General features: G+C 61.2%; 1 protein-coding gene across 8 annotated transcripts; it reads left to right on the top strand.

The window, feature by feature from the left end:
- Nucleotides 1-128: 128 nt before the first annotated feature.
- Nucleotides 129-27739, top strand: STRA6 (signaling receptor and transporter of retinol STRA6). 8 transcript variants are annotated; one of them, XM_072809600.1, is made up of 19 exons: nucleotides 129-255; nucleotides 6948-7082; nucleotides 10947-11013; nucleotides 11263-11348; nucleotides 12479-12618; nucleotides 13086-13109; nucleotides 13297-13463; nucleotides 14974-15096; nucleotides 17153-17220; nucleotides 17389-17465; nucleotides 17731-17792; nucleotides 18693-18855; nucleotides 22244-22319; nucleotides 23326-23459; nucleotides 24788-24905; nucleotides 24989-25090; nucleotides 25828-25991; nucleotides 26188-26328; nucleotides 26869-27739. In XM_072809600.1, the coding sequence occupies exons 2-19, from the start codon at nucleotides 6976-6978 to the stop codon at nucleotides 27015-27017; spliced, it is 1968 nt and encodes a 655-aa protein (XP_072665701.1). In that variant the 5' UTR covers nucleotides 129-255; nucleotides 6948-6975; the 3' UTR covers nucleotides 27018-27739. The 8 variants fall into 8 exon arrangements, with proteins under 8 accessions (XP_072665701.1, XP_072665704.1, XP_072665697.1 ...); XM_072809603.1 differs by lacking the exon at nucleotides 129-255 and adding an exon at nucleotides 594-764 and having other exon boundaries at nucleotides 6907-7082; XM_072809596.1 differs by lacking the exon at nucleotides 129-255 and adding an exon at nucleotides 626-764.
- The last annotated feature ends 32 nt before the right edge of the window (nucleotides 27740-27771 follow it).

The following is a 27771-nucleotide window of genomic DNA, read 5'->3' as shown; positions in this document are numbered from 1 at the left end:
CTTCTGGAGAGAGACTGGGCTATGGGGAGTTGAGGAGAAGGCTCTCCCCCTTGAATGGATCATTCCTGAAATCCAAGCTCCAAAGCCCCACAAAAGTGTGACAAAGTCCCCCTTCCCATGGTCAGGGCCCTCAGCCCAGCTGGGCAGCAGCGGGAGGCTGATCGGGTTATTAAAAGCTTAGCTGGTGGCTCCCCTCCGGCTTGGAGCAATTCATCAGGCAGTGGCCCCGGGAGTGACGGATGGTGACAAATGACGGTAGGTAGGGGGTTCCTGAGCCCATCCGGGGCCACAGCTGGGGAAACTCAGCCATCAAAGCCCGGCGGGCTTCTCCAGCAGAGGTGACTCTGAGGGCCAGGGAGATCGAGTTTCGGGCAAATGGTTTAGGTGGGGCGGGGGGCCCTCGGAGACAGGCCGTCCTGTGTGCTGCGTGGGGCCTAGGCTGGCTGTGGGCCGGGCTGGAGAGGTGGGGGGGGGCTTGTCCAGTTCTGGAACCGCAGGCGGGAGGCCCAGGGTGGGGGGCAGGAGGCCGGGGCTGGGAGGCGGGGCAGGGCCAGCCCCCGCGGGTGGGAGGGTGGGTGGGAGGAGGGAGCCGCCTTCCTGGGAGGAGGAGACGGAACACCTCTGAAGCAGGTGCTGGGGACCCTCCCTGGGGCCCTCTGCTGAGCCCGCAGCGCCCGGGCCTCCCGGATCCCAGCCAGCACCGGGGGAGGAGGCCTGGGTTGCTGGGGAGCACCCCCGGGGGGCCGGAGCCAGGCCGCGGCCAGGTAGGACAGGGAGGGGGGGGAACAGGGCCGAGGCCGAGGCCGGATGGGACGGAGGCGTGGGGCACAGCGGGGGTGGGACTGGAGACCTGGAGGCGGCGGTGCTAGGGGACCCTGGGAGCCTGCGCCAGCTCCAAAGACAGGGACACATCAGAAGGGTTTACTGTGAGCGGCGGGAACAAGGAGAGAGAGAGGGAGAGAGAGGGAGGGAGGGAGGGGAGCGAGCTCGGGGATCTGCCTCCGGTCAGCTCCTCGGTGGCAAGGAGGGTGGGCAGCACGATGGCTCCGTCTCAAGGCCAAACCGTGGCGGCGCCACCCGGGGCAGGACGGGCTAGGAGTCCGGCCTCGTCCAGCCCCGGGGAACCTTCACAGCCCTCTGGCCAGTCCTCTCCTGAAGGCAGGAAACCCTCTGTAGCATCTCGATCTAGCCCTCTTCTTGATTGCCTCCCCTGATTGGGGGCTCACTACCCTGGGAGAGGAAGAAAGCTCCCTTTGTCCTGGGCTGAAGTCGGCCTCTCTAGCTTCCCCCCTCTGAGTCACTTCTAGCCTCGCACTCCGGGAGGGGCGGAACATGCCGCTCCCTGGCCCGGCTATCTTCCTCCCACCCGAGCAGTCAGTGTCTACACTCCCACCAGAGCAGTCGGGACGAAATCCCTCCTGTCTGATGGTGGTGGTGGTGGGAGGGACAGGATTCCAGGAAGGGTGTGTCAGGTGAGGCCTGATGCTCCCTTGTGGCAAGGAGGTAGGAGGTAGAGAGCCATCCCCCCTCGCCCCTCATGAGCTTAGCAGCCAACAGCAGGCCTTCAGGCCCCTGAAGGGGTCAGGCTGTGCCTGGGGACAGGCTGGGCACCCTTGTGTGTTGGGGACAGTTTGCTACATGGGCGCCCTGTACATGGGAGCAGACTCGGAGCCCACTGACCTGCGTGGGGTCGAACCTGACTGGGCTCCCTCTCCACAACGGACCCCATGGGCAGGGCCCAGCTGCAAAGCACCGCCCCTGCTCCTGAGTTCAACACCCCTTGGGCATTCCCTGCTGACTCCTGGGGGTGACGGACACTGCTGAGGCTCTGAGGTGTCACTGAAGTTTGGGTACTGTGCAACTTTTAGGGGGATGTGTTGGACTCCGAGAAGCCGGGGCCGGGCTGGGAGGCCGGTGGGCAGTGGGCTGGACCTTCTGCAACTGCTCACCATGGTTCTGACCATCGGGCCCCAGCCTGTGCTTGGTTTGGCCATGTCTGAGGGTCCCTGGGATACGACCAAGGTTCTGAGGTGTTTCAGAGGTTCTGGGGCAATACTGACCTTCTGGGGGCTTGTGCGGGTGACACTGAGGCTCCAGGAGGTCTCACGGTGTTGCTATAATTCTGGGGGCTATTGCTGAGATTCTGGAGGTGTTCTGGAGGATGCGGAGCCCTTGGGGGTGGTGCTGAGGTTCGGGGGATGCTGCTGGCCTTGCGCATTGCCTCTGGCCCACTGTTAGCTCCTTTTAAGCCTAGCACTTTGCCCTTAGAGGATTTTGATAACCAGAGGCTGCTGAAGGCGCACACGTGGGCCTCTGTTCCTGGACGCAAACATTCCTCAGATTTAATCAACTTGAACAAAAACATGGGGAGGAAGGAAGCCCTGTCCCAAGGCCTCCGTGGGCCAGCTCCAGCCCCAGGGGCAGAGCAGGGCAGCTCCGTGCCCAGCCCAGGTAGGAGGAGATGGCCTTTGTCTTCTCGGAACCCAGAAGCCTTTGGCGACCCTCTCTGCGACCCTCTCTGACACTGAGTAGGGCTTAGACACCCTCCAGTCTGTGCCCAGCTGGGAGCCCTGCTGGCCTGGGCCGCCCCTCAGGTCCTGCCATCAGCCTCACCTGGATGTGCCCACGTGGGCTCATGCAGGCCACACCTAGGTGGTCCTGACCCCTGCCCTGTCTTCTTGCCTTCCAGACCCCCCTTCTTAGCTCTCTTAAGGTTTCATTCTTACTACCGCTGGGGCCCTGTTCCGGGCCCCCTCCTCCAGGAAGCCTCCAAGACTGCCTAGGACGGCTCCTTGTCCGCCCCCCCACCCCCTCCTCTCTTCCCCGAGTGTCTGCAGTGTGTCTCTGAAGTCCCTCCATTCTCCAGGCCCTTCTCTCCTGGTGGCAGGCGCCAGTCTCCGACTCTTCAAGGCATGAGTCACGCTCTAAAACCAGCTCCAGGGGTTTGGCTGTGGACCCTGCTGCCGGGTGGGGAAATTCTTCGGGAGCACGGTGTCTCTTCTCAGTATGCTTCCCAGCCTGCTTGCTGTCTGGCCTGGTGGCATCTTTCCTAACACCTTGGAGCCAACCCTCCCGTTTTACAGAGGCAGGCCCCAAGCTTTTCCAGCTCCAAGCTGGGGAGGTACTTTGGCTCAAGAAGCGGGGTCCCCCTCCCAGCCTGAGCCATGCAGCCACCCAGTATCCGTGGTGCCACCTGGCCTGTCTTCTTCCCAGCCCCCAGCACGATGGGTGGGGAGCTGCGGGCCAGGAGGGTGGGTTGAAGACACCGGGCGGGGGGCCAGGGGGGACACCTGGGTCATCACAGCCTCAGTGGCTTTGGCCTTCTTGCTACAGCCAGCCAGCCAGCCGGGTGCCTAGTGTGCTGGCTCCACATTCTTGGGCCATGAAGTCATTGAGGGCAGGGAGTAGGGGCCTTGGGGAGAAGAGAGCCCACAAAGAATCTCCAGGCTGAAAGCCCTACTCCTCCTGGGACGAGGCGGGTTGAGACCCAGAGAGGCCAAGGGAGTCACTCAGTCACTCGGCCAGCCCAGGGTTCAGACCCAGGTAAGCCTGCCTCCCCAACCAGGGCACTTTCCAGTGCCATCCAGCAACCGTGCTGTTCCTCCGGGGCCTGCTCCTGCCTGCTTCCCGCGTGGCCCTGATCTGGGCACCGGGCACACGCTGCCTTCTGGCCACTGTGCCTGCACCCAAGTGAGCAAAAAAGTTCACAATGTCCTCGCCTCTGGTGGGGGCCTCCCCAGGGAGGAGGGAGGGGATATGTGCACTGGGGTATCCCTCGGGGACAGTCTTCCAGAAGGCATCCACCGCGATGGATGCCAGGGAGCCTAGCGGGGTTCGGTCAGGGAGAGGTGCTGTGGGGCTGGGCTGGCCTGGGACCTCCCTGGCAGCTCCCGAGGCTGCTGGAGGCTCCTCAGGCACCCGGATGGCTTCTTCCGTGCCCAGCTGGGTACCCCTCCCTTCCCCCAGGTTTCTGCTCAAATGCCCCCTCCTCTGTGGGGCCTTCCCTGACCAGCCGGCCTAAAGCAGCCACCTCCTGTCTGTGTCCCTCTTCTCTGATCCTGCTTTACTTTCCCTCTCAGCACCATGACACGGTGTCCCCCGCTGCCCCAGGTCCATGCTCACTGCTGCCTTCTCAGCGTGTAGAACCTTGCCTGGTGCAGAAGGGAGATGCAATCGGCATTTGTTGAATAAATGAATGAACGAACAAACCAGCCTGGGGAGGCTCCCTCGAGGGAGGGAAGCAGTTTCTGAGAGGCAGCGTTGCCCAGCTGTGAACGCCTCTGCCTTGTATACAGGGAGTGAGCTCCCCATCACAGACTGGACTCCAGTTGCTGGAGGAATCGCGAGTGGGGATTTAAGATGGGATAGGAGTCGCTGCTCTCTAGGCTGGGAGTCCAAAGCTCCTGAGCAGTGGTGGGAATGCAGGGCTGTAGGGTTGGAGCCGAGGCTGGAGACCAAAGCCTGGCTGGAGGCAGAGTAGGCTGCACAGGACAGGCCCATGGACAAGTGATGCTCACTAGAACAGGCCATGGTTTGGCCAAACCCAGTTTATAAAGTCCTCGTCACCCAAGAGCCCCGCGCTGAGTGCGCATCAGTGGGATAAGGGAGGAAGAAGAGGAGAGGCAGGTGCCCCAGGACCTCGCTGCCAGGCCTGGGAGGCTGGGTTCAGCCCAGGGTTCCGGGATCGGATGGGCAGTGGGGGCTCCTGCTCCCTGTTGCGTCACAGAAAGTTTGGGTTCAGTTCTGAGTCGGCTGCCGCTGACAGCTCTGGGGGTGGCAGAGGGGTGGTCTGAGCCCTCTTCCTGGAAGAGGGTCATCTGGGAAGGAGGGGGAGCCACGGGGCCAGCAGAGTGCTCAGTCTCTAATCCTAGAAGGCCTTGTGGGGCTGGCTACTAAGTTTGAATGGGGAGCTTTTAGGATTTCTTTTTTTTTTTTTTTTAAGATTTTATTTATTTATTTATTCATGAGAGACACAGAGAGAGAGAGAGGCAGAGACACAGGCAGAGGGAGAAGCAGGCTCCATGCAGGGAGCCCGATGCAGGACTCGATCCCAGGACCCTAGGGTCATGCTCATGCCCTGAGCCAAAGCCAGAAGCTCAACCACTGAGCCACCCAGGCTCCCCAGCTTTTAGGATTTCAAGCTCTGTCTCCTCTGAGCCTCCCCGGCGCTGTTCCTTCTATCAAGAACACACTTCCTTCTCCCCCACTCCCATCCTCAAGACCCCCACTGTCCGCATAGCTAACTTTTCCTTACCCTCAGACCTCCATGGAAAGGTTTCTTTTTTCGGGAATCCCCCATTTTTTTTGGACCAACTTCAGCTTCCTGTGGCATGCATCAGAGCAGCCTGTCTTCCCTTTGTAGGCAGGAAGACTCAGCCGTGTGGTTTGGCTAATTGTCTGCGTCTCCCCGGGGAGGGCACACTCTCCGGTCCCAGGGCCCAGAGCCGGCCTGCGCTTAGTAGCTGTTCAATGAATTTACGTTAAAAGAGTACAAGGATAAATGCTTTTTGAGCAGCCACTTGTGGAATGAACGAGTGCCTTGGCTGGGGAGGGCCCCCCTGGGGTGCTGGAAAGACAGGGAGCTTCAAATGTGCCGTGGGCCTGACCCCCCCACCCAGGGACAGGGGCCTGAGAACAACTCAGTGTGTTTATCTGCATCTTGTCTCCCTTCTGAGCTGGGGCCAGGAGGGGGAGGGGAGCCAGGCCGGGGTACAGGCTTCTCAGGGGTGGGGGGAAGGAGGGGAAGCCCCAGACCTTGCCTGGGCCCTGCCTTCCTCACCCTCACCCCATGGCGTGGGCGGAGCCGAGGCAGGAGGAGTTCTTACTTACCCCCTGGGTCTGGTTTGTGTTTAAAGGACTAATCTCCGCCTGGGGAGGGTGAGTTATCTCCTGGTGAAATCAAGTTGGAAACTAAAGTTTTGACCAGTGAGACACATGTTGCCTCCTTCATGGAAACCTAAGAGAAGGCGCAGACAGGCTCCCCATCCCCGCCTCTGCCCCTGCTCCAGCCCCAGCCACCTCTTTGGGTTGCAGAATGCTGGACTTGTGTGTTGGGGGTGCGGGGGGCCCTGCAGATGCGGTGGGCAAGGATGTGTGTGCAGGAGGCGCAGGAGGCAGGTATGTGTGCGCAGCCAGGTGCTGGACCCTCCTGGCCACACCCCTCCAGGGCTCAGGCCACCAGTGGAACTGGGGCCTCCTACCCTGGGAGGGGCAGCTTGTAAGGACCACAGTGCGATCCCATCACCGAGGGCCAAAGGAGCCAGCGAGCAGAGCAGAGCAGAGCAGAGCAGAGCAGAGCGCAGGCTGGGGCTGGGGCTGGGGAGGCGGTGTTGTCTCCACGGGAGCCCAGCAAAGAGGGGGATTGGACTCGACCTGACCCGACCCCGACCCGACCCAACCGACCAGGAGGGCAGGAGGGACCTGGAGCCCAGCTGGGAGGGTCCAGCTGTGTCGCCTGCCTGTTGCCCGCCCATCCTTTCATCTCTGCAGCTCCTTCCTCCCTGCCCTTCCCCAGTATGTGTCTGTGGGTCCGTTTGGGTGGCTTTGGGGAGCGGGAAGGAAGAGGGGGGGGTCTCTGTGGGCAGCTTGGATTGGACAAACTTTCTTTGAAAATGGTCCTTCGCCCAAGGGCTGGTGGTCAGATGATCAGACAGGTGCTCCGGCAGGAGTCCAGGGACCCCGGGGGCGCACACTTCCCAAGGGGGTAACGCCCCCTGGGGGAGCGGGCAAGACGGGGCGGGAAGGGACGGGAAGGGACGGAGAAGCCCTTCCCTTTCCCCGTGGGCCAGCCCGGCCCTCCGGACGGCTTTTCCCAGAGAGCTAAGAGCAAGAAAGTAACCTTCAGGATTAAAGAGAAACGTTTCTTTGTTTGGGTTTCTTTTTTTTTTTTTTTTGTTTCTCCCTAAGCCTCTTTTCACATCTGTAGTGGTTTTTCCCCCCTTGTCCAGGGGAGGGGGGGAGGAGAAAGGCCGGAGCATGTCGTCCCAGGCGGCGGGGAACCAGACCGCCTCCGGAGCCGCAGACGACTACAGCGACTGGTACCTCGACGAGCCCCAGGATGGCCAGGAGCTCCCGGCAGAGGGGTAAGTGGCCCCCACCGCGTCTGCCAGCAGAGTGGGCCACGGCAGAGGTTGCTGACGGGGGACGGGGCAGCCCCTGGGCAAGGGCCCCTGGGAGGAACGGGGCCGCTCCTCTGCGGCGTGACCCTTGGCAAGGCACAGCCTCCCCGGGCTTCAGCCTCCCGTGACACCAGAACAGCCCTCGCCCTGGTGCTGATGCTTGAGGTGGGGAACGTGGGCCAGGCTGTCACTCAGAAAGCACCTGTGTGATGTGTTGTTTGTTTTTATAAAAAAAGATTTTATTTATTTATTCATGAGAGACACAGAGACACAGGCAGAGGGAGAAGCAGGCTCATGTAGGGAGCCCGATGCGGGACTCGATCCGGGGACCCCAGGATCACACCTTAAGCCGAAGGCAGACGCTCAGCTGCTGAGCCACCCAGGTGCCCCCTGTGCGATTTGTGAGAAATACAGTCTCCTGGGCCTTATCTTTGCGAATTCAGGTCCAGCTGGTTCCGGGATGGCTCCTGGGTGACTCTGGCCTGTGGCTGGGATGCAGAGTGTTGGCTGAGTGGGTGAGGGAAGTTGGGCCTGACTTCAAGGGGTTACTGGTCCCTATGGTGACCATCTGGGGTGCAGTGTTAGCAGCGTCAGGCTCCCTGGGCAGCCCAGGGCAGGGGGAGGCCTTGAGGAAAGATGCCCCCCCCCCCCCGCCCCCTGGCCTTTGGGCAGCTCTGAGTCTCCACGAAGATGAGGAGGCCCTTTCTCTTCTGCCAGAGTGCTCGGGGGAGCCCACGGCGGGAGGCAGCCTCGGCCCATCCAAGGTGACTACCTCGGCCCATGGCTCCCTTGGCCAGAACCTGTCTTTGTTTAGTCTGTGCGCCCTGGCAGAGGGGCTGGGCCTCCCTGGGCCCCACATGCTGCCAAGAACACCTCGCCTATGTGGGCCCCACAGTCCAGATCCCCCCTTCTTGTTCCTGGGCCTCTCCTCATCCCCCCTGCTTCCCTGTTCTGAGGGTTTGAGGAACTGAAAAGGTGAGGCTGGGGAGGGGTGGTGGGGGCTGAACCAGATGTGCACACATCTGCTCTCCATCAACAACTCAAACTAGAGTGGGGGAAATATTGGCAGGCGTCCCCGGGAGCTGGGGCTGTGGCCTGGCCGCGCTTGGGTCACCCGGCAGGGACGGAGGCCCCACCCAGGCCTCGTGCTGGGAGGACCCAAGGTGCCGGCCACCTGGATTTCCTGCCCCCTTCCCTGGCTGATCTAGACAGCCCGTGGGCTCCTTGTCTCTGCTGCATATTTTGGGGGTAAGAGAAGCAGCAAATTGGGGAGGGGCCCGGAAACCCACGAGGTTATGGATTCTGACCTGGGTTAAGACCCTAATCTGTAGTTGCATTCCCAGGAGCCTCAGGGCCCTGGGCATTGGCTGGGGCCAGGCTCCTGGGATATGGCCTCAGAACGAAGCTGGGTACATGGCCGGGCCCGGGGGAGGGGAAGCATTGCCTCTGACGAGGGAGGCATCTGGAATTTGCCGCTGTCTTCTACCACTGCCCCAAGGATGAGGTCTGTTGGACTCTACCTACTTGGCCAATCTGAGCTGCGTACCTTGGCACCCCCCCCCCCAGCACCACCCCCGAAGGCGGAAGCTCAGGGGAATCCCAACAAGATGACCTTGAGCCTTCCTCTCCCTAAGCGAGTCAGATACCCCAGGGAGGCGGCGCGCCAAAGCTTTGGGGAGCTCCTGATGGTGATCCCCCTCTGCATCTCAGCGTCCCTCAGCTGGCTGGGGTTCCGGCTGGCGGGCACTGGCGACAGTGGCCAGCTGGACTCCTTCTCCTGGTCACACTTGTCCAGTTGTCCTCGTGCTGGAAATACCTGATGAAAGGGCTGGGGAGGCAGGTAGTGAGTCTGATGGGGGTGGGATGTGTCATCTGGGATCTTCTGTGGGCACAGGACTGGCCCTTTCCTACCCCGGAGCCCCCCAACCCTGTCATGTGCCCAGCCTGACATCTGCCCATGTGTTATCCACTTATCACCAATACTGAGCTGCTGGGCCAGAGCCTGGGGACACGAATGCCTATGACAGCTGTCTACCTCCCTGCCACTTCAGAGGGCTGCCTGGGGAATCGGAGGCTTCCCTCCAGGCCTGGCCTCCCAGCAGGAGCTCCGGGTGATCTGCAGGCCCTGCGCTGGGGGCAGGGAGTGTATCAGGGTCCAAGGACCCGGGTGGTCAGCTTTCCCTCCCACCCAGAGACATGTGCTCCCCCTTCCCCTCTGAGTGGGGCCCTCTGTGGGCTCCTGCTCAGAGACAAACTTCTAGAAGCATTTGTCTTGCTCCTTCTTTTTTATTTTATTTTATTTTATTTTATTTTATTTTATTTTATTTTATTTTATTTTATTTTATTTTATTATTATTTTATTTATTCATGAGACACAGAGAAAGAGATAGAGGCAGAGACACAGGCAGAGGGAGAAGCAGGCTCCATGCAGGGAGCCCGACGTGGGACTCGATCCCGGGGCCCCAGGATCAGGCCCTGGGCTGAAGGCGGCACTAAACCACTGAGCCACCTGGGCGTCCCTGTCTTGTTCCTTGGTCTCAGTGTCCTCCCCACTCGGCGGTCCGGCCTCTGCCCCTGAGTGCGAGACCGAGCCTGCTTCCCCGGCTGCGTGTGATTTTGGTCCCCACCTCCCCTCTGGGCCTAGAGCTCTGCGGTCATCCTGGAAACCCCCCTCCATGTAGCTCTCCCTCCTACTCGCCTCCGAGCGCGGCCTGTCGTCTCCCTCCCCCAGCACTGCTTATGCTGAACTCTTTGGAAATGCTAACTTTCAACTGTTCTTGCCGTACAGAAATGACTCTTTCATACGGTTCTTAAACCTAACGCTTCCTTCCGTCCTCCTTACCTCTCCCCTCCCGGTCAGATGTGGGCGCTGGAGCCAGACGACCTCAGTTCGAATCCTTGCTCTGCTGCTTTCCTAACTGTGTGATTTGGGCAAGATACTTGGCCTCTCTGAGCTTTGGTGTCCTTGTCTACACAAGGGGATTAATAATAGCACCCACCTCTTCAGTAATACCTGGGTTGCCTGGGTTAATGCGTGGAGCAAACAGCACCTGGCACGTAGTCCATTCTTAGTAAGTACTAGTTACTGCTGCTGCTATTACTGAGATTGAGCCCTAGGAATCTCCCCAGATCTAGAACACTGGCGCTGCAACACCCTCGATGGCTCCCTAGTGCCTCTCGCGCCTGCTGTGACCTGCTCCCCGCCTGCCCCCACCCCGTGACAGCAGCCGACCTGAAAGCCTTGCTAGGCCCCAGCCACACCGTTGCTGCCTCCACACACGCTTCCTCGTGTTCCTCCCCCTGAGCGTAGCTCCCTTTCCCCTTCTTTGCCATAACAAACCATCTTTTAAACTCAAATCAAATGCCACAGGGCCAATCATAGGACTATACATCTGACTGCTCCACCGAGGCAGTTCGCTCAGGGCTCAGCCCACAGTTCCGAGGACAGGTCTGTGAGGCCTGGAGCAGTCAGGCTGCCTGGAGGAGGGGGGAATGAAGTGGGATTCGAAGGCCAGGAAGAATGGATGGGAAAGAAGGGGGCTCCAGGCTGAGCTGACCCCCTCTGTTTCTTCCGTGCCTTCCCCTGGGCGCCCGCTGTATCCTTCAGCCCCGTAACCTCAGAGCTTGGCATGGGGCTGGCACCCCATGAGGGGCCTGAGAGCCCTGAATGACCCTCAGGAGGTGGAACTGGGCAAGCCTGTTGGGGAGAGATGAGAGGGCTGAGAGAGGTGGCGGGCAGGGCCCAGTGTAGAGCCTGGAACCCCAAGCCTGGCTGCACATGCCAGGGGTCCTCCCACCAGCCTGAGCCAGCCCTCCCTCGCTCTGCAGGGCAGTGCCCTCCTGCCACCCCAGCGTGCTCTCCGGCCTCCTCCACACCTGCCTGGCGGTGCTGTCGGTGAGTCTAACCTGAGGCCAGCCTAGTCACTGCTTGCACCCTATTGCCAGACTGGGCGGGGGGCTGGCGGAGGGGGACCCCGAGAGCCTCAAATCCGGGAGCGGTCTCAGGGTAGGGCCCCAACCGGGATGCAGGCCGAGTCCAACCCCTCCAAGGTTCTCTTGGTCAGGCCCTGATATGCCACATGATGGTGCCCTGGGCGGGGTGCTGTCCTGGGCACCCAGGGCCTGCTCTGCGCTCTCCTTCCAGGTCCTCGTGCTGCTGCTGCTGGCTGTGCTCATGAGGCGCCGCCAACTCCGGCCCCGCTGCAGGCATGGTGGGCCTAGACTGCCCAGGTGGGTGCTGAGGTCTGGGCGCCGACAGGGCCACTCTGGGACAGTGAGGGCCTCAGCCACACCCCCACTTCTCTCAGCCCCGGGGCGTTCGCTCTTACTAAGAATGGACTACCTGGATCTCTGGGCCTAGGCGGGGACCCAGAGGGAAGGGGAGGGCCCCACTCAGGCCGCCTGCTCCTGTCCCAGACCCAGGGAGACACCAGCTCCACGACCCATTTCCTCAGATGGCCCATAGCCTGGTGACACGTATCCCATGCCATCTGGACCTTCATCTCCCTTGAGGGTCTCACCCGGACCCTGATGCTTTATGGCAGATGATGTGGGCCTCATCTCCAGTCCCTAAGGCTAGAACTTTCTTCCCCTGTCTCCTTCAGTCCTGCAAACCCAGAGCCTGGGACAGGGATGAACTTCAGGAGATGAGACTGGGCAGGTTCATGCGGGAGACACCAAAGGGTTGGGGGAGGTAGTGGTTAGAGCCCCAGTGTAGACAGCCTTGCCCCCCAGGCCCAGGCCACGCACCAGGTGAGTCCTGCCATGATAGATTTGGGAAGAACTAGCTTGGGCTACTGGTGGGCCCAGGTAAGAGCTTGCCCTGGGTAGAGGGAGAAGGAAGCGGTTGGAGCTCTCAGGGCATGAGGTCAAGCTCGACAGAAGCAGAGGGTCTGAGTGGGGCCTGCACTGAGCCCAGAGGGCCGATGCCTGGGACAGCTGTGCCCGATGTCTGCCCTCTGCCCCGGGGCCACACCCGGGCTGGGGCGGTGGTTGTTGCATAAGGATGTTGTGACTCTCCATGCTCTCTGAAGACTTGCCAGCTGAGACAGACTGATTTGTGTGGAGGCAGCTGTTTCCTGGAGCTTCCAGGGTGGGCGGAGGGAGCAGTGCTCGGGCTTGTTCCCACTGCCTGAGTGTGTAAGGCTGGGGGTGTGGGGGTAGCTCTTGAGTCACTTTGCCATGGGACCCAGAACTTGGCACATGGGGGCACTCCACAGATGTGGAGTGGACAGAGGGTGGGCCTCAGTTTCCATCTGGAAAGTGTCCCCCTCTACCTGCCTGGTTTACGGGACGTGGCGGGAAATGGGGGTGCAGGGCCTGAACGACCCCTTTCTGTCCTGTCCCTGTCTCTACCCCAGCCCTGTGGACTTCTTGGCTGGGGACATGACCTGGACAGTGCCCGCGGCTGTCTTCATGGTCCTCTTCAGCTCCTTGTGTTTGCTGCTCCCCGCTGAGGACGCGCTGCCCTTCCTGACCTTGGCCTCTTTCCCCAGCGGAGGTACCCGGGGCAGAGGAGGTCCTGGGGCCGGATTGGCGGGCTGGGCTGGGCTGGGTGGAAGTCCAGAGCCTGGGGCAGAGCTCTTCTGCAGGGAGTCAGGGAGTCATCCCCGTCCTGAGCCACCGCCAGGAAGATGCTGTCCTGCTAACCTCCCAGCCACAGTGCGTGACACGCCCTGTCCACCTCCTCTGTTCTTGTGCCAACCCCTTTTCCAGAAAAGAGAATGAAAGAGGGCGGGACGGAAGCGGGGGCCGGGGACAGTTCTGGAGAATTGAGCTGGGCTCAGGGAAGTGATGGTACTAGGACAGCTGCCGCCAAGAGGGGCCACCATCCTTAACATGACCCCCTGAGAGCAGCCAATCCTCACAATGCCCACAATTCGAAGCGTGGCTGTTAGCCCTGTTTCACCCTGGAGGACGCTGGGGGTCAAGGCGGGCTAACGTGCTACCCTTATTTCCATTTTACAGATGGAAGAACTGTGACTCTGAGAGGTAACTTGCCCGAGATCACAACGCTGGTACCGGTCAGAACCTGAATTTGAATGTGGGGCTCTTGCTCACGGAAGCAGCTGAGGGGCTCAGGAGGGGGAGGCAGGAGAGTGGCCCGCCGGGGCTGGGCCCAGACCGCCCACATCTGCCTCCCCATCACATGTCTCCCTCTGCCCATCTTGTCTTCCAGGGCCTTGGAAGATACTTGCCCTGCTCTATTACCCTGCCCTCTACTACCCTCTGGCCGCCTGCGCCACCGTCAGGCACGGAGCCGCACACCTGCTCGGCAGCATGCTGTCCTGGGCTCACTTTGGGGTCCAGGTCTGGCAGAGGGCAGAGTGTCCTCAGACACCCCAGGTAACCCCTGACTCACAAGAGCCTGAGCAGAGGGGCATGGAGGGGCTGCGTGAACCGGGGGGCTCCTTTCCTCTGTTTATATGCTGGACTTCTCTGCTGTGGCCTGCTGTGCACAGAATTCCACTCCTGTACACACAGGCCCTTCCCAGCTTGGGCCCTCTGTCCTTGGAGGGGGGGAGTGGGTGGCAAGGCAGCTGGGCCTGTCCTCAGGAGCTTCTGCTCCAGGAGGGGGCCAGGAGGGAGGAAGAGGAAGCCTGAAATCCCTCCATTATTGATTCCCCAGCCTTGGCTTTGGCCAGGCTAGAGTGGGAGCGAAGAGATGGAGAAGGGTGAGCCCTGAGTTGGGGGATGGCTAAAAAGAGAATTCTAGAACGTCAGAACCTGGTTCACAGGCTGTTGGCTGGAGTGTGAAGCTCCCAGGTCTAAGCCCAAAGGGTGGAGGCATAGGTTTCAGAGCCAAACAACCTGAGTTTGAACCCAGCTTCTTTCTTCCCTCCCTCCCTCCCTTTCTCCCTCCCTCCCTTCCTTGCTGCCTTCCACAAACATATTTGAAGCACATACTCTGTACCAGGGACATTTCTAATAATGAAATACAGCTAGGAACAGGACAGATGAAGTCCCTGGCATCCCGAGAGCTGCCATTCCAGAAGGGAAGATACAGCAAATACATAAATATACAGAATGATGCCAGGTGATGCTAAGTGCTTTGAGGAAACCATGTCACCATTCTGAGATTCAGTTTCCTCCCCTGTAAGCGGAGATAACACCATCCTCCAGGGTAGAGATGAAGATTAGTTGGTTTCTTTGAAAGCAGGGACTTCATTGGTCTTTTTCATCACCCAGAACCTGGCACATACTAAGCTCTCAGTAAAAATGCATTGAATTGAGAAATAAATGAGTGGATCCAGAAGGGGCCTGACCCCGGGAAGGCAGTGCTAGGAGGTAGGGCTCGTGCTTCCCTGGTGCCCAGGTGGCAACTGGACGTAGGTAGAATTAGGCCTTTGTCTAATTTTCAGGGGCCTGTGCCCAAAGCCCAGGAACAAAGGAGCATAGAAAGTGGGTATCCCCGGTTTCAGACCCCAGGGCAGCCCCAGCTCCCTGGGGCAGGGAGGAGGGGATTACATAACTTCCTCGCTGGACTTCTCTAAGGGCTGTGGGAGCCCAGGAGCCCAGGAGCCCCAGGGAGGTGCCTCCACGGAGCCTCAGGAGGGCAGTGGGAGTGTTTGTGCTGAGTGGCCTGGGAGCCAAGAACCAGAAGATAGAACCAGAAGCCTCAGACCAAAAATAAATAAATAAATAAATAAATAAATAAATAAATAAATAAATAAATAAATAAAATAAAATAAAATAAAATAAAATAAAATAAAATAAAATAAAATAAAATAAGAAGAAGCCTCAGACCACCCTCAGGCCCAGTGGGAGCCAAGTGGGAAGGGAAGTGGATCCTGGTCTTCGGTTGGGGGAGGAAGGCTGAAGGTAGGTGTGTCTGGATGTCGGTCTCTCTGTCTAGATCCACAAGTACTACTCCCTGCTGGCTTCCCTGCCTCTGCTTCTGGGCCTTGGATTCCTGAGCCTTTGGTACCCGGTGCAGCTGGTGAGAAGCGTCAGGCGCAGGCCAGGAGCGGGCTCCGAGGTAAAGGGGCAGGGCCGGGCTGGGCTCCTCTTCACTCCCAGGATGTCCCGAACTGCTGCGTATCTGTTGATTCCCTGTCCTGTCACGCCTGACATGAGCCACAGAACATAGCGGGTGCTCCGAAAATATTTGCCGAGTCACCAAGTGACTGGGTAGTCCTCCCTCCCCGAGCAAAGGTTAGGCCAGGCCCTCGGCTGGCACCCGGGATGCCTGGGGCACCCAGCTGCGTGCGCGGTGGGGATTCAACAGAGGGGGGGTGGGCCGGGGGACGGGGAAGTCCGAGCTCTGCTTCTGATGCATGGAGACTGCAGCCAGAGAAATGAGACCGGCCAGGAGCCTGGTGCCTCCTGGGAGCTCTGCGGGTGCCCACGTGCTTCAGGAAGCGCCCGGGGCAGAGTGGCGTAGGAATCAGTCTGGGGCTGGTTGGATAAAGTGAGATAAAGCAGGGGCCTGGGAGAACTGAGGCAGGCTGGGAGGGCTTCCTGGAGGAGGTAGGCTTCAGTAGGGGCTCTGAAGGACAGGGAGGACCGGGAGCACGGGAGGAATAAGAAGGCCTGGCGGGGGTAGGGAAGAGGAGGGAGCAAAGGGGCAGAGACGGGTAGTGTCTGTTTTGTTCACATGTAATTTGTAGCTCTGGGCAGATCTCAGCACGTGGTAGACCCTCTGCAAATATTTCTGAAGGTTTCGATGGACGGGTGGGTGGATCACAGCGAGGGAGAATTCCTGCAACCTCATCAAGGAGCCTCCCAAGGGTCAGGCCCCGAGCAGGGCGCCAGGGCCCAGAGCTACCGACTGTGCGCTCCAGGGGCTCCCGGCGCCCGGGGAGTCAGCAACAGAGGGCACCATGCGACCTGAGACGTGCAGCCGGGGCCCAACCAGAGGCGAGGGCAGAGGGCGAGGGCAGAGCCGGGTCAATTCTCTTCTCGGTGGGGGAGGAGGAAGACGAAAACCAGGCCTCAGAGGCCCCCAAAGGGAGGGGCAGCAGCGGGGAGGCCGAGGCCACAGCTGCCCAGGGGCCCGGTGGCTCTCGGGGTGGGGAAGGGCGGCAGGCGGCAGGCGGGCCAGACAGCAGCGAGCTGCTGGTGCCAGTTGCTGGCCTGGAACGGACGCCGGGCGCGAGCAGGTGCACGGGGGTCGATGCGCGGTCCTGGGTGGCGGTGGGCGGCTGGACCACGGGCGGGGCTCAGGAGGGGGCTGGGACGGAAGCCGGAGGGGGATCGCGGGCCCCAAGGATGGAAGGAGACCGAGGGGAGAGAGGCCTGTGGGCTCCGGTCCCCCCGCGGCCGCCCCGGGTCCTCCGTGGGCCCACCCCACTCCGGGTGGGTAGCAGTAGGCACCTCGGCTACTGTCCCTGTGCCCTCCTGACGTTCACTCTCCTGGGGAAGCCCACTGTCCCCTCATTTTCAGTTGGCTCCGAAGCAGGGAGCGGCTCCCCCAGGGGCACACGTCTTCCCTGCTGGGGCCCTTTCCACCCTCCGCCGGGGCCTCCTCTGGCGCCTCTCCCCTGGAGGAGTCCTGGGAGAAATCAAATCCTCTTTGGCCCTGGGGCAGAGCGGTTTAAGCCTCAGGGACCCAGTCAGGCTTAGAGCTGACCCGCAGCTACCCTGGGGTGGGGGTGGGGGTGGGGGGTGGGGGGGGTCCCGGGGTTGCCATGGCAACAGGTGACAGCCTTGTATTCTCCTAATGATGGGGGGCAGGGGCTCACCCCATCTTGCCGTGGGCCTCTGGCACTTGGCAGGCAGCTTAGGGCCTGGAATGTGGCTTAGGCAAATCCTGTCACCCTTGTGATCTCCCTGGGGTAGCAGGAGAGGCCTGGGGGATGTGACCTGGAACGGCCCGTCCTGTGTCCCGCTCAGGGATGTGTCCAGGGGAGACGGAGAGCTGGAGGAATAGCCGCTCAGCGCTGAGTCTTCTAGAGCCTGGCGCTTGTCTCCCATGTGGGGAGGAGAAAGGGCGGCTTTAAGGGCCATGGCCCTCGCCCCCGCAGGTTGGCCCTTCTCTGCACCTCGCCACAGCCCCAGTCGGGTCTCATCTGCTCGCGCGTCTGTCTCCTCAGGGGCTGCAGAGCAGCTACTCGGAGGACTATCTGAGGACCCTCCTCTGCCGGAAGAAGCTGGCAAGCAGGTGAGGTCCTAGACGCATCCTCCGGCCGCTGGGCAGGCCCAGTTGGCAGGCCACTTCGGGGGCTGCCCCAGACAGCCTGGGGGGCAGCATGAGAAACAAACCAAACTGGGCTCGGGCTCAGGGCAGGGGCTTCTCCCGAGGGAACCGCCTGCCTCTGTCTTTCTGCAGCTCCCGCGCCTCCAAGCACGGCTTCCTGTCCCGGGCCTGGGTGTCCTACAGAAACTACGTCTACACTCCACAGCGAGGTATGGAGGGGCAGCTGAGCCGGAGTGGCAGGGCACCTCGCTTGTCCCTTGCAGTGAGAGGCCAGCTCCCGTCCCCCAGAACCCTTGTCAGGAGGAACAGGCCCCGCTGGGGACAAGGGGAAATCCCTGGCTTGCCTTTGCTGGGCCTACAAGCCCTGGCCCTTTTCCTGGGCCCTTTGGGAGGGATGGGGGCTCCCGGGCCTAGGTGGTGCTACGGCTTACCACCTTACCCCTTACATCTTACCCCTTCTTTTGGGGTCTGCAGGATTCCGACTCCCTCTGAAGCTGGTGCTTTCAGCCACTTTGACAGGGAGCGCCATCTATCAGGTATGTCCTGCCCCTGTCGTGCCATCTGCCCCCAACCCCTAAGCCTGGGACAGCCTAGGCCCAGCTCAACTGCCCAAAAGCCCCAACCGCAATCCTGTCCGGCTGCTCCTGGACACCTTGGGAATATTGGCCTACACGCAGGAGAGGGAGTGTCAACTCTCATGGGGCTCCTGTACTCAGAGCATGAGCTTTGGAGTCATACAGACACGGATTTAAATCCTTGCTCCATTATTTACCTCCTGTGTGACCTTAGGCAAGTTATTCAACATCTCTGAACCCATTAGCTGTAAAATAGAGGAACTAGAATCTTTCCTCTTTGAGCAGTTTTGGGAGGGTTTAGGCAGTTTTGGGTAGTTTGGAAATAATATGTGTTTGAGATATTGAATAATCCCCTCCATTGCCACCCCCGGAAAACTGAGAAGCCCAAATCCTGGGAGGTAGGTGTGATTTTTCTCCATTTTACAGATGGGCAAAATTGAGGCTCGGAATTAGACCTGACCAAATTCCCATCGCTAATATCCCAAGGTAGCCAAAATGTGAGCCCAGGTCCCTCTAGCTTCAATGCCTGTGCTCGTCTATGGGATACTTGGCTCTTGCCAACACGGGCGATTGGGAATGTTATTTTCTGCAGTTTAAACAATAGACGGCGGATAGATAGAGGTGTAGACATACGGCTGTGCTGCTTGGAAGCACGGCTGTGGCCTGCTGGTATCTCTTTGCAACGTGCCGGTGAGGGGCCGATAAGAGCCCTGAGGGGCGTTGGGCAGGGGGATGCGGGCTGTGTGCTGCCAGGGTTTCTGCCCCAAAGTCACCCTGCTGGCTGAGAAGACACTTGGTCCGAGATGGGGGCCTGCTGTGAGCACGGCCAGGTCCCCGACCTTCCTCGTGGGGCTCTTCCAGGTGGCCCTGCTGCTGCTGGTGGGCGTCGTACCCACCATCCAGAGGATGAGGGCGGGGATCACCACGGACATCTGCTACCTGCTGGCCGGCTTCGGGATCCTTCTCTCGGAGGACAAGCAGGAGGTGGTGGGGCTGGTGAAGTACTACCTGTGGGCTCTGGAAGGTGAGGCCCCCGGGAGGCCTGAGGGGGCCCAGCGGGGACATGAGGGGCTACCCACGTTCAGTTCCAGCCTGCCAGGGCCACGCGGGGTGCTCTTGGGCATGTCCCTTCCTCTCTCTGGGTCCCACCTGCCTCACCTCCAAGCTGGGGTGCTGGCAGTTTCCGGGTCCGGGTCTCTGAGACTTGAAGGAGTCATCCGAGCAGCCCCGGGGCTTGTGAGGTGTCTCCCGGGTCTTCGCTCAGCTTTCGGGTGTGGAGCCGGGCAAGGCTTCGGGGTGTGTGAGCCCCTCCAGCCTTGCCGGGGGAGCGAAGGAGGCAGTGATGTGGGACAGGGGGCCGGGTTCTGAGCTAATAATCGCCATGGCGGGCGGGGTTGGGCAGGGTAGTGCTTCCTCTTCCCTGATCCCTGTCCTCCTGGGCCCTCTCCTTGTGCCTTCCCTCCCTGGGAGGCTTGGGGGGAGCCTTGACAATGAGGCCCTGGGCCAGGGAACCCTACCGGCCTCCCCTTCTGGGGTCTGATGCCTCCTTCAGCCCTTAGTCTGGCCTTGCACCCGCACCACCTCACAGGCCCTGCCAATAGCCCTGCGGAGGAGATGGGGAAGCGCCCCCCTTGACTCTCAGGGCGGCATTGCTTGGGGCTGTACCCGCTAGAGAGGAGCCAAGAGGAATACAGCCTCCTGCCACCTGCTGGGGCTCCCTCCACACCTCGAGACAAAGCCTGGTGGTCAGGACTCCTGAGGCCTGCATTCGGCTGACTTGGGAGCCCCGCGGGTATGAGCACCCTGGCTTCTGAGGAGCACCACGGGGGTCGGAGCTTAGGCTGCTCACCCTGCAGATGGGGCGTGACTGCTCCGGCGGCGCCACTGCTCCTGGCCGTTAGCACCGTCCTCTCCCCACAGATTGGAAAGAGGCAGGAAGTGGGGGTGGGCACAGACGGGTGCAGGGGCTGCTTCCTTCCCAGGCCGCCACTCCCACCACCTTCCCGAGCGCCTCTGCTCCCATCCCGGAGGCTACCCTGCAATTGTGGCCATGTAAGCTGGACAGGTGACAAGTTCTGGGTGGGCTGCAAATGACATCGCCAGGGAGGTTTTTCCGAGTTGGCTGCAAGCCGGACCACAGGCAGGAGCGGACGTGGCCCACATCCGCCTGCATCCAAGGCCGGCACCCACACAGCAGCCCTCTTAGGTCGGCATCGTCAATCCTCATCTTGCAGGACAGGAAATGGAGGCTCGGAGGCCAGGAGGGACCTGCCCAGGATGGCGGACTTTGCTTCTACCTCCTACACTGACATTTATCATCGCATCCGAGCCTCAAGGCCTCCACTTTGGATCTTCTCAGATTCAGGGGCCCAACAGAGTAGGGTTTACTCTCCCAGCCCACAGATGAGCAAACTGAGGCAGGGGAGGATTAGAGCTAGGCCCAAAGCCACTCAGTAAGCCACAGTTGGAACTGGGATCATATCCGGGCCCAGGGGCCGTTTGCTCTGTACTGAGTTCATGTCTTCTCAACTCCAAGAGCCTGTTTTAGGGCTGCCCCTGGGCACCTGGGCCATAAGCCTGGCGTCACTCGCAGAGGGCTCGGCCTCTGAGCCAGGTGGACCAGATTAGAACTCCCGCTCCATCACTTAGAATCCGCGTGATCTTGGGCAAACGGCTTCTCGGGACTCCCGTTTCCCGACTGCAGAACCGGTGTTGAAGCTACAAAGGCAGCCTTGTCCCTGAGGCCCTCCACCCAGTGGGGGAAGAGAGATCTATCTACCAGGCAGGGTCCCAGGAAGCAAATAGCAGGAAGGGTTTACGGGTACCAGGATTTGGGGAGACCCAAGTTTGGAACCAACTGAAGGAGAGCGGGGCAGGAGGTAGATGAATGATGATCAAAAGCCAGGCCTGGCGCCACGGGGCTTGCTGAGCCTTCCCCCTGTGTTAACCCATTCACTTGCCTGCGCCCGCTCAGCCGGCAGGCTCCTGACCTGGCAGGAAACGGGCCACAGTGCCCTCCCGCTGGGGCCACGCTGGCTCCCTAAGGGCCAGTGGGGCAGGGCAGAGCTGCACACCCCCAGCGCTTTCCTCTGCAGTTGTGTCCAGCCGTGGCTGCGCCTGAGCATCGCCCGCTAACTTCTTTAAGACCCCAAGGCTCAAGCCCCTTGCTAGACCCCAGAACCACTGAGGGTGGGCCCAGCCTCTATGCCTGAACGAGCCGTCCTGGTGGCTGTGATGCAAGCCTCCCTCTGAGAACCCCTGTGGCGGGCACCTGATACCAATCGGTGGGTTGGTTGATTCTAATCAATTGCTGATTGAAATGAATCATTAATTCAATGATGAATTGGATCATTGGATCAATTAATCAATTGATCCAATGATTCAACTGGACCATCATCTTTGGAAGGCCCCCGGTGCAGCGGCTCCCCGCCAGGCTGCACACAAAACTCCAAAAGCTCAGGACCGGATGTCACACCCAGAAATTCCGATTTTCTTGGCACAGGGTGCTGCCTGGGCGGCGAGGGGTTTTGCTGCTCCAGGTGGCCCAGCTGGGCTGCCGGCCCTGAGACCACCGCTACGGCCTCGAGGCGACGTGCAAGTAGCGTTTGCCTCTCCGCGTGTGTTTGAGTCTCCGGGTGGGACACTGGCCCTGGGATGACTGAGGCCATCGGGGGGCAGGCTCCCTGGGCTGGTGCTGGGTCTGCTTGGTGTCAGCCCATCGCTTCCCAGCGGTGCGGCTGGAGGGTCAGGCCCTCTCGCCGAGCCTCAGCTTCCCGGGTGGGCCCGGCCTTGTCGGTGGGGCTGCCGTGAGGGCGCGGGCCGAGGCGGGCTGCGGATGGAGGGCAGGAGAGCCTGCTGGGCTTTAATACTTCAGCGCTCGCTCCGCATGGTGCATGCTCCCCTGCTCTGAGGACCAGCAGACTCGTGTGCGGGCATGGCCAGGGCTGGGTTTTAAGGCCCACGTCATGCTGGGAGATGGGCAGCCCGGCGCTGTGCCGGCATGAGCAAGCTGAGGCCGGGGGACCGAGTGGCCCCCCGAACGCCACATGGCCGGGAAGCCGAGATGGAGGCGGTTGCCGGGGTGGATGGCACCTCTCTCTGGGGATCACACAGCACTGGGAGCAGCGAGACAAGGGTGGAGACCAGGCCTGGAGGCTCAGAGCCGGCCTCTCCTTGTCCTGGCCACCGTGTCACTGAGCAGGATGGGAGGGCTGGGATCGGTGACTCGCACTGCAGCCGAGAAGGGCCGGGCGGGCGGCGGTGGCAAGGGCCTCTGCTCAGGGCGGGTGTGGGTATGGGCGTGGGTATGGGCCCTGATAGCTCCCACCAGGCACTTCCCCGGGGCAGTTCAGGGGCTCCCGAGGGAACTGCAGGCTCCCGCTTCCCACTTGGCTCCCTCTCTGCCCCTCCAGCTTGCTACATCTCGGCCTTGGTCCTGTCGTGCTCACTCACCTTCCTCATGCTGATCCGCTCGCTGGTGACACACAGGTCAGTGGCAGGCTCTGACCTCGGGTGCAGATGTGGGGAAGAGCTGCAGGAGGCCTATGGGGCCGGCCCTGGGGCTGGAAGAAGGGAGAGCCACCGTAGGCCCCACTTGTCCCCGTGTCCGCCCTGCTGCCCGGGGCCTTCTCGGTGACCAGGGGTGGCCTGTGGACCTTGCGCCCTGGAAGGGGCCCACCTGGGTGGGCTGACTCAATGGGGAAGGCAGCGTGGAAAGCCCACCCTGCCCTGGGATGGGAAGAGGAGGCAGAGCAGAGGGAGGAAGGGCTGCAGGGCTGCGTAAGGAGCAGCAGCGGGAGCAAGCCTGCCTCGTGCCAGTGTTGGCGCTGGTGTCCGCGTCAGCGTGGAGGAGAGCCGGCTGCTGCTGGGCTGCCCTGGGCTGCGGAATGCCACGCTGCCTCGCTTGCGCTTGCCCTTTCGCGGGGAGGGATACGGAGCTGAGTCGTGGGTGCAGAGGCAGGGCAGCTTCTGGTTGGGAGCAGGGTGATGGGAAAGGGGGCGATGTCGGAGGGCACACTGGCCGGGCCTCGGGGTTTTCGCCCAGGGATCTCTCCCCATAGGGTTGGCCCTACCCAGGCTGGCACGGAAGTCCCCCGAGCCTCTGCCTGCCGGGAACCTTGCCTCCTGCCCTGGTGGCCCATCTGCGAGTCCCTTTCCATTCCTACGGTCCTTTCCTCACTTTTCTGACTGGCTCAGGTTGAGCCTTCTGCCTAAATTTGTCTCCTTGATCCCTGCCTCGCCCCCACCTGGGCACCAAAACTTACTCTTATTCCTCCTTTAAGACTCTACTCAGAGACCACCTCCTCCAGGAAGCCCCACTTGACCACCCAGGCTGGGTTAGTAATCTCCCCAGGGCTCCTGCAGCCCTTGGCTTTCCTGCCCATGGCCGCAGGTTGTAAGTAGACAGGGAGGAATTTAGGGAGTGTGTGTGTGTGTGTGTGTGTGTGTGTGTGTCCTGAGGTCCCTGCCTTCCTCACCCCTGTCCCCCAACCAGGACCAACCTGCAAGCTCTGCACCGAGGGGCTGCCCTGGACCTGGGCCCCCTGCCCCAGCACCCCCACCCCTCCCGCCAGGCCATAGTGTGTTGGATGAGCTTCAGCGCCTACCACACTGCTTTTACCTGCCTTGGTGAGCTCCCCCTTGCACACCCCAGCTGGCTTCACTGGTCCCCAAAACTGGCCCCAGTTGGGGAAGGGAGAGTGCTCAGCAGGTCTTGGATGCCCCTGGGTGCTGCCTACCTGTGCTGGGGCCAACTCCAGGGTGAGAGTGAGAAGACGGACCCACCTTCCTTCTCGGCCTCCACTCAGGTTTGGGGAGGGGGAGCAGGTGCAGAAGCCCTTGGAGAAAAGACAGCCCTCACCCGAGGATAGCCCCTCAGTGCCACCAGCTGTTTACACGCAGGGTAGACCCAGGGCTGCAAGGTGGGAAGCTCAAGGAGGCCTATTCCTGCTTCTCTAAGGGAGCGTTATGCCACCATGGGCTGCCTTGGAGGTAGTGAAACCCCTGTCACTGGGGGTATGAAGGCAGGGTCTGTGGCCGTCCCCGGGGCTGCGAAAGGGGTCCTGCCCCGAGAGGGTTAGGTTAGGTTGCTTTCCAGGACCCCTCCTAGCTCCGTTTTATTTTATTTTATATATTTATGACAGACACACACAGAGAGAGAGGCAGAGACACAAGCAGAGGGAGAAGCAGGCTCCATGCAGGGAGCCTGACGTGGGACTGGATCCCGGGACCCCAGGATCACACCCCGGGCCAAAGATGGCACTAAACCCCTGAGCCAATGGGGCTGCCCCAGCTCCAAGTTTCCGATTCTTCCCCGGGGTGGTGTGGTGAATGAAGGCCTCTGAAGCGAGGGGCTGGGGTCCGTGCTGCAAAAGCAAGGGCCAGACTCCCCTCCCGGATGGTTCTTTCAGTCCTCACCTCCCTGCGGGAGGAGGAGATTGATACAGGAGAAGAGGACTTGCTAGCACCAATACTTGGGATTCCTCATCCCGGCGGACTTTACGCCTCCCGAGCTCTTTTGTCCACGTCTCCCACGTAAACAACTAGCCAGTTGCTTCAATAGACAACTTGCCGGTGCCCGCCGTGTGCCAGGCTCTGGCCAGTAGGACCCTAAACGTTCATTCAAAATGCAATCTTGTCCCCAAGGACTCCGGGGCCATTGGGGGGGACATAAGTTTTGCAGAGCACTTTGAGGCTGTCCTAGAGTGGCCACAGACATACTGGATCATCACCATAAGCCTTCCGAGGTAGGGGCCACTACCCCAGGTGACAGAGGAAGAAACCGGAGTTCAGAGAGGCAAAGTAACTCACTGTGGTTGGCACAGCGAGGCAGTGGCAGAGCAGGGATCGGAAACCAGGCCCGTCCCGTTCCTCAGCCCTTGGGCCCCTGGGATTGCCGGGGCGGCCGGGTCGTGCAGAGCCCCACGTCTGTCCCTCTGCACCTCGCCATCCTGTAGGGCTCCTGGTACAGCAGATCATCTTCTTCCTGGGGACCACAATCCTTGCCTTCCTGGTGTTCATGCCCGTGCTCCACGGCAGGAACCTCCTGCTCCTCCGACACTTGGAGTCCTCATGGTGAGAGAGGCGAGGAGCTGGGGGCTCTGGGACCACTTCCCAGAGGGCTCCTAATAGTGACATCCTCCCCACCCCCCCTCCAGGCCCTTCTGGCTGACCTTGTCCCTGGCTGTGATCCTACAGAACACGGCAGCCCACTGGGTCTTCCTGGAGACTCACCATGGACGCCCAGAGCTTACCAACCGGTGAGGAGCCTCCTGGGCTTGTGGCCCCCTCAGGACCTCAGCCTCTTCTTCGGGGTCTTTTCTTTTGTGTCCTTCTGCCTCCACTGCCATGCCTCCCTTTTCTATCTCAGGGAAGCCCGGTGGGGAGTAGGAGAGCTTGTCTTTCCCAAACAGAAAGGGAACAGTGGCCCAGCCTACTCCGGGATACCTCTGTTCACCTATCACAGTGCCAGAAATACTCCCGGAGCCTTTGCTGCTCTGGAGATCAGCACTGCTCTCCCCCCCTGGATCCTCTGTGCCCCCAAAACCATGTGCCTCCCCCCTTCACAGGAAGGAGGTTAATAGAAACATGACTTGCACGTTAGGTGGAAAGGCTGGGGGAGGACCTCAGCGCCAGGAGGGACTCAGAGTCAGTAGACAAGGGACTAGGGGAGGGAGACAGAAAGATCCAGGCCATGAGCCTCAGTTCTGCCGAGCTACACAGCCTTAGCTAAGCCACCTGATGTCTCCGGGCCTCAGTTTACCCTTCTACGGAAGGGAGTACCACCCCCCTTCTCCCATGCTGGTGGGACACGAGCCGTATGGGGAGGGCAGGCCCAGCACAGGGCAGGCTGCTTCGAAGGTGCACTCGACAAACGGCAGCTGGTCCATAAACACTCGGCGGCTGTGCTCATCCAGGTCTGCCCCTGACCCTGAGGAAGGGGCTTGTCGGGGGGGGGGGGGGTCCAGCCTCAGGCTTTTCTCTCCCCCCACCCCAGGCGAGTGCTCTATGCAGTCACCTTCTTTCTCTTCCCCATCAACGTGCTGGTGGGTGCCATGGTGGTCGCCTGGCGGGTGCTCCTCTCTGCCCTCTACAACGCCATCCACCTTGGCCAGATGGATCTCAGCCTGATGCCACCTAGGGCAGCCGCTCTGGACCCAGGTAGGGTCACCGGGCAGGGCCAGGAGCAGGGCGGCCGGGCCCTGACCTCGTGCACGTGGTAATCCGTCCGCAGAGCCGGTCTGTAACCTCGTATAGCGGTGTGTGTGGGCTCCTGGGGAAGGGGGCTCCCGGGGAGGGGCTCCGGCAGGTGCACAAGCCACCCGCCCCCCAGCGCTGCCGTCCTCACCCTCCCCAGGCTACTACACATACTGCAGCTTCTTGAAGATTGAGGCCAGCCAGTCGCATCCAGCCACCACAGCCTTCTGCACCCTGCTTCTGCGCACGCGGCAACCCCGGCGCCCCCAGGATGGCCTCAGACGGGGGGAGGAAGAAGAAGGTGCGCCCTCCCCCTGGGCTATGGGAGTGGAGACCACCCTCTTCTCTGAGGGAGGCACACCTGGTCCCCCCCACGTAGGATGCGTGTGCAACGACAATGGGGGACAGCGGGGTGGGTGCCAGGAACACGCTCGCTTCCTCCCTCCCTCCTCCGCTGCCTGGGGGAGAAAGGAAGTGAGGAGTTTCCTGGTCCCTCTCAGGGTCATTTATTTCCACGGTACGGACACGGACACGTCTCCTCTCTGCATTCCACAAGCGCACACACACACCCCCTCCTCACACGCAAAATGAGGTGTCTGCCCCCTCACCCCGCTGCCTGGAGAGTATGGAGGAGGCGGGGGGGTGGGCACTGAGCTGGCTACCCCAGCTCTTCCTCCAGTGCCCGCCACCCCCCCATCTGCCACCTGCAGGATGACCTCCTGAGCCTTTCGGAACCCCCTGGGCCCCAGGCCCCCCAGGGACCTTGAGGCCGCTCAGGGCTGGTGCAGGGGGCTCGGCTGGGTGCTTGCTGACGGACTCACAGAAAGTCTCTCCCTCTTAGGGATGCAGCTGCTGCAGACCAAGGACCCGGCCGCCAGGGGAGTGGGGTCCAGGGCCCGCCAGGGCAGGGCCCGCTGGGGGCTGGCCTACACGCTGCTGCACAACCCGGCCCTGCAGGCCTTCCGGAAGCCGGCCCTGTCGGGCGCCTAGGCCAACGAGTGTGGCCCTGAGGGTGGGGAAGCCACTGCCTCCTGGTGGGTGCTGGGGTGCTTCCCCTCCTCCCAGCCCACGTCCTCCCCAGCCTCCCCAGCATCCTCCCAGCCCTGGGAGCCTCTGCGTAGTGCCCACAGCTCCTCGCCTGAGTGAGTTCCCCCATCAGCCGCCAGCAGCAGAAGCCAGGGCGCTGGGCTCGGGCGGAGGTCTGTCCGCACCAGGAGCCTTGGGAGGGCTCTGGTTGGACTCTGGTTGGGTCCTGGTTGGGCCCCCGCAGGCTCTGGAAGCCTCCTCTGGAGGAAGGAACTGGTGGTTTAGGCCCTTGGTCTGGGGGTCAGTGGAGCTGGGCGGCCGAGTCCAGGCCACTCCCCGTGCTGGCTCTGCACCCTCCTCAGCTCGCCCTGCAACCCTCTCCCGACCGGGCCGGGGGTTCAGGCCAGAACAGCCTCCTGTGCCATCTCAGCCCAGCTCAGCCTCGGATTCACCGCCACGAACCACACAGCATTTCCCCCGCTGCTCCCTGGGGGGCCTCGGGCCTTCCTGTAAGGCAGCCCCTGGAGGAAACCATGGGCTCCCACCCGGCAGCGAAGTCGTGGCACAAACCAGGCCCCACACCCCGCTGGCCACACTTGAGAGCCTGATATGTTTGCAGTTGGTGTGCCTTTAGATATTATGAAAGAGGGTAGTGTGCTCCCTGTAATAAACTTGTCCCTGAGAAACAGTCCTCCTTCGGGGCGGGGCACATGGGGGA

The sequence above is a fragment of the Canis lupus genome, chromosome 32 (genome assembly GCF_048164855.1).
Source record: "Canis lupus baileyi chromosome 32, mCanLup2.hap1, whole genome shotgun sequence".
Lineage (NCBI taxonomy): Eukaryota > Metazoa > Chordata > Mammalia > Carnivora > Canidae > Canis > Canis lupus.
This window is presented reverse-complemented; position numbering and strand designations above follow the sequence as displayed.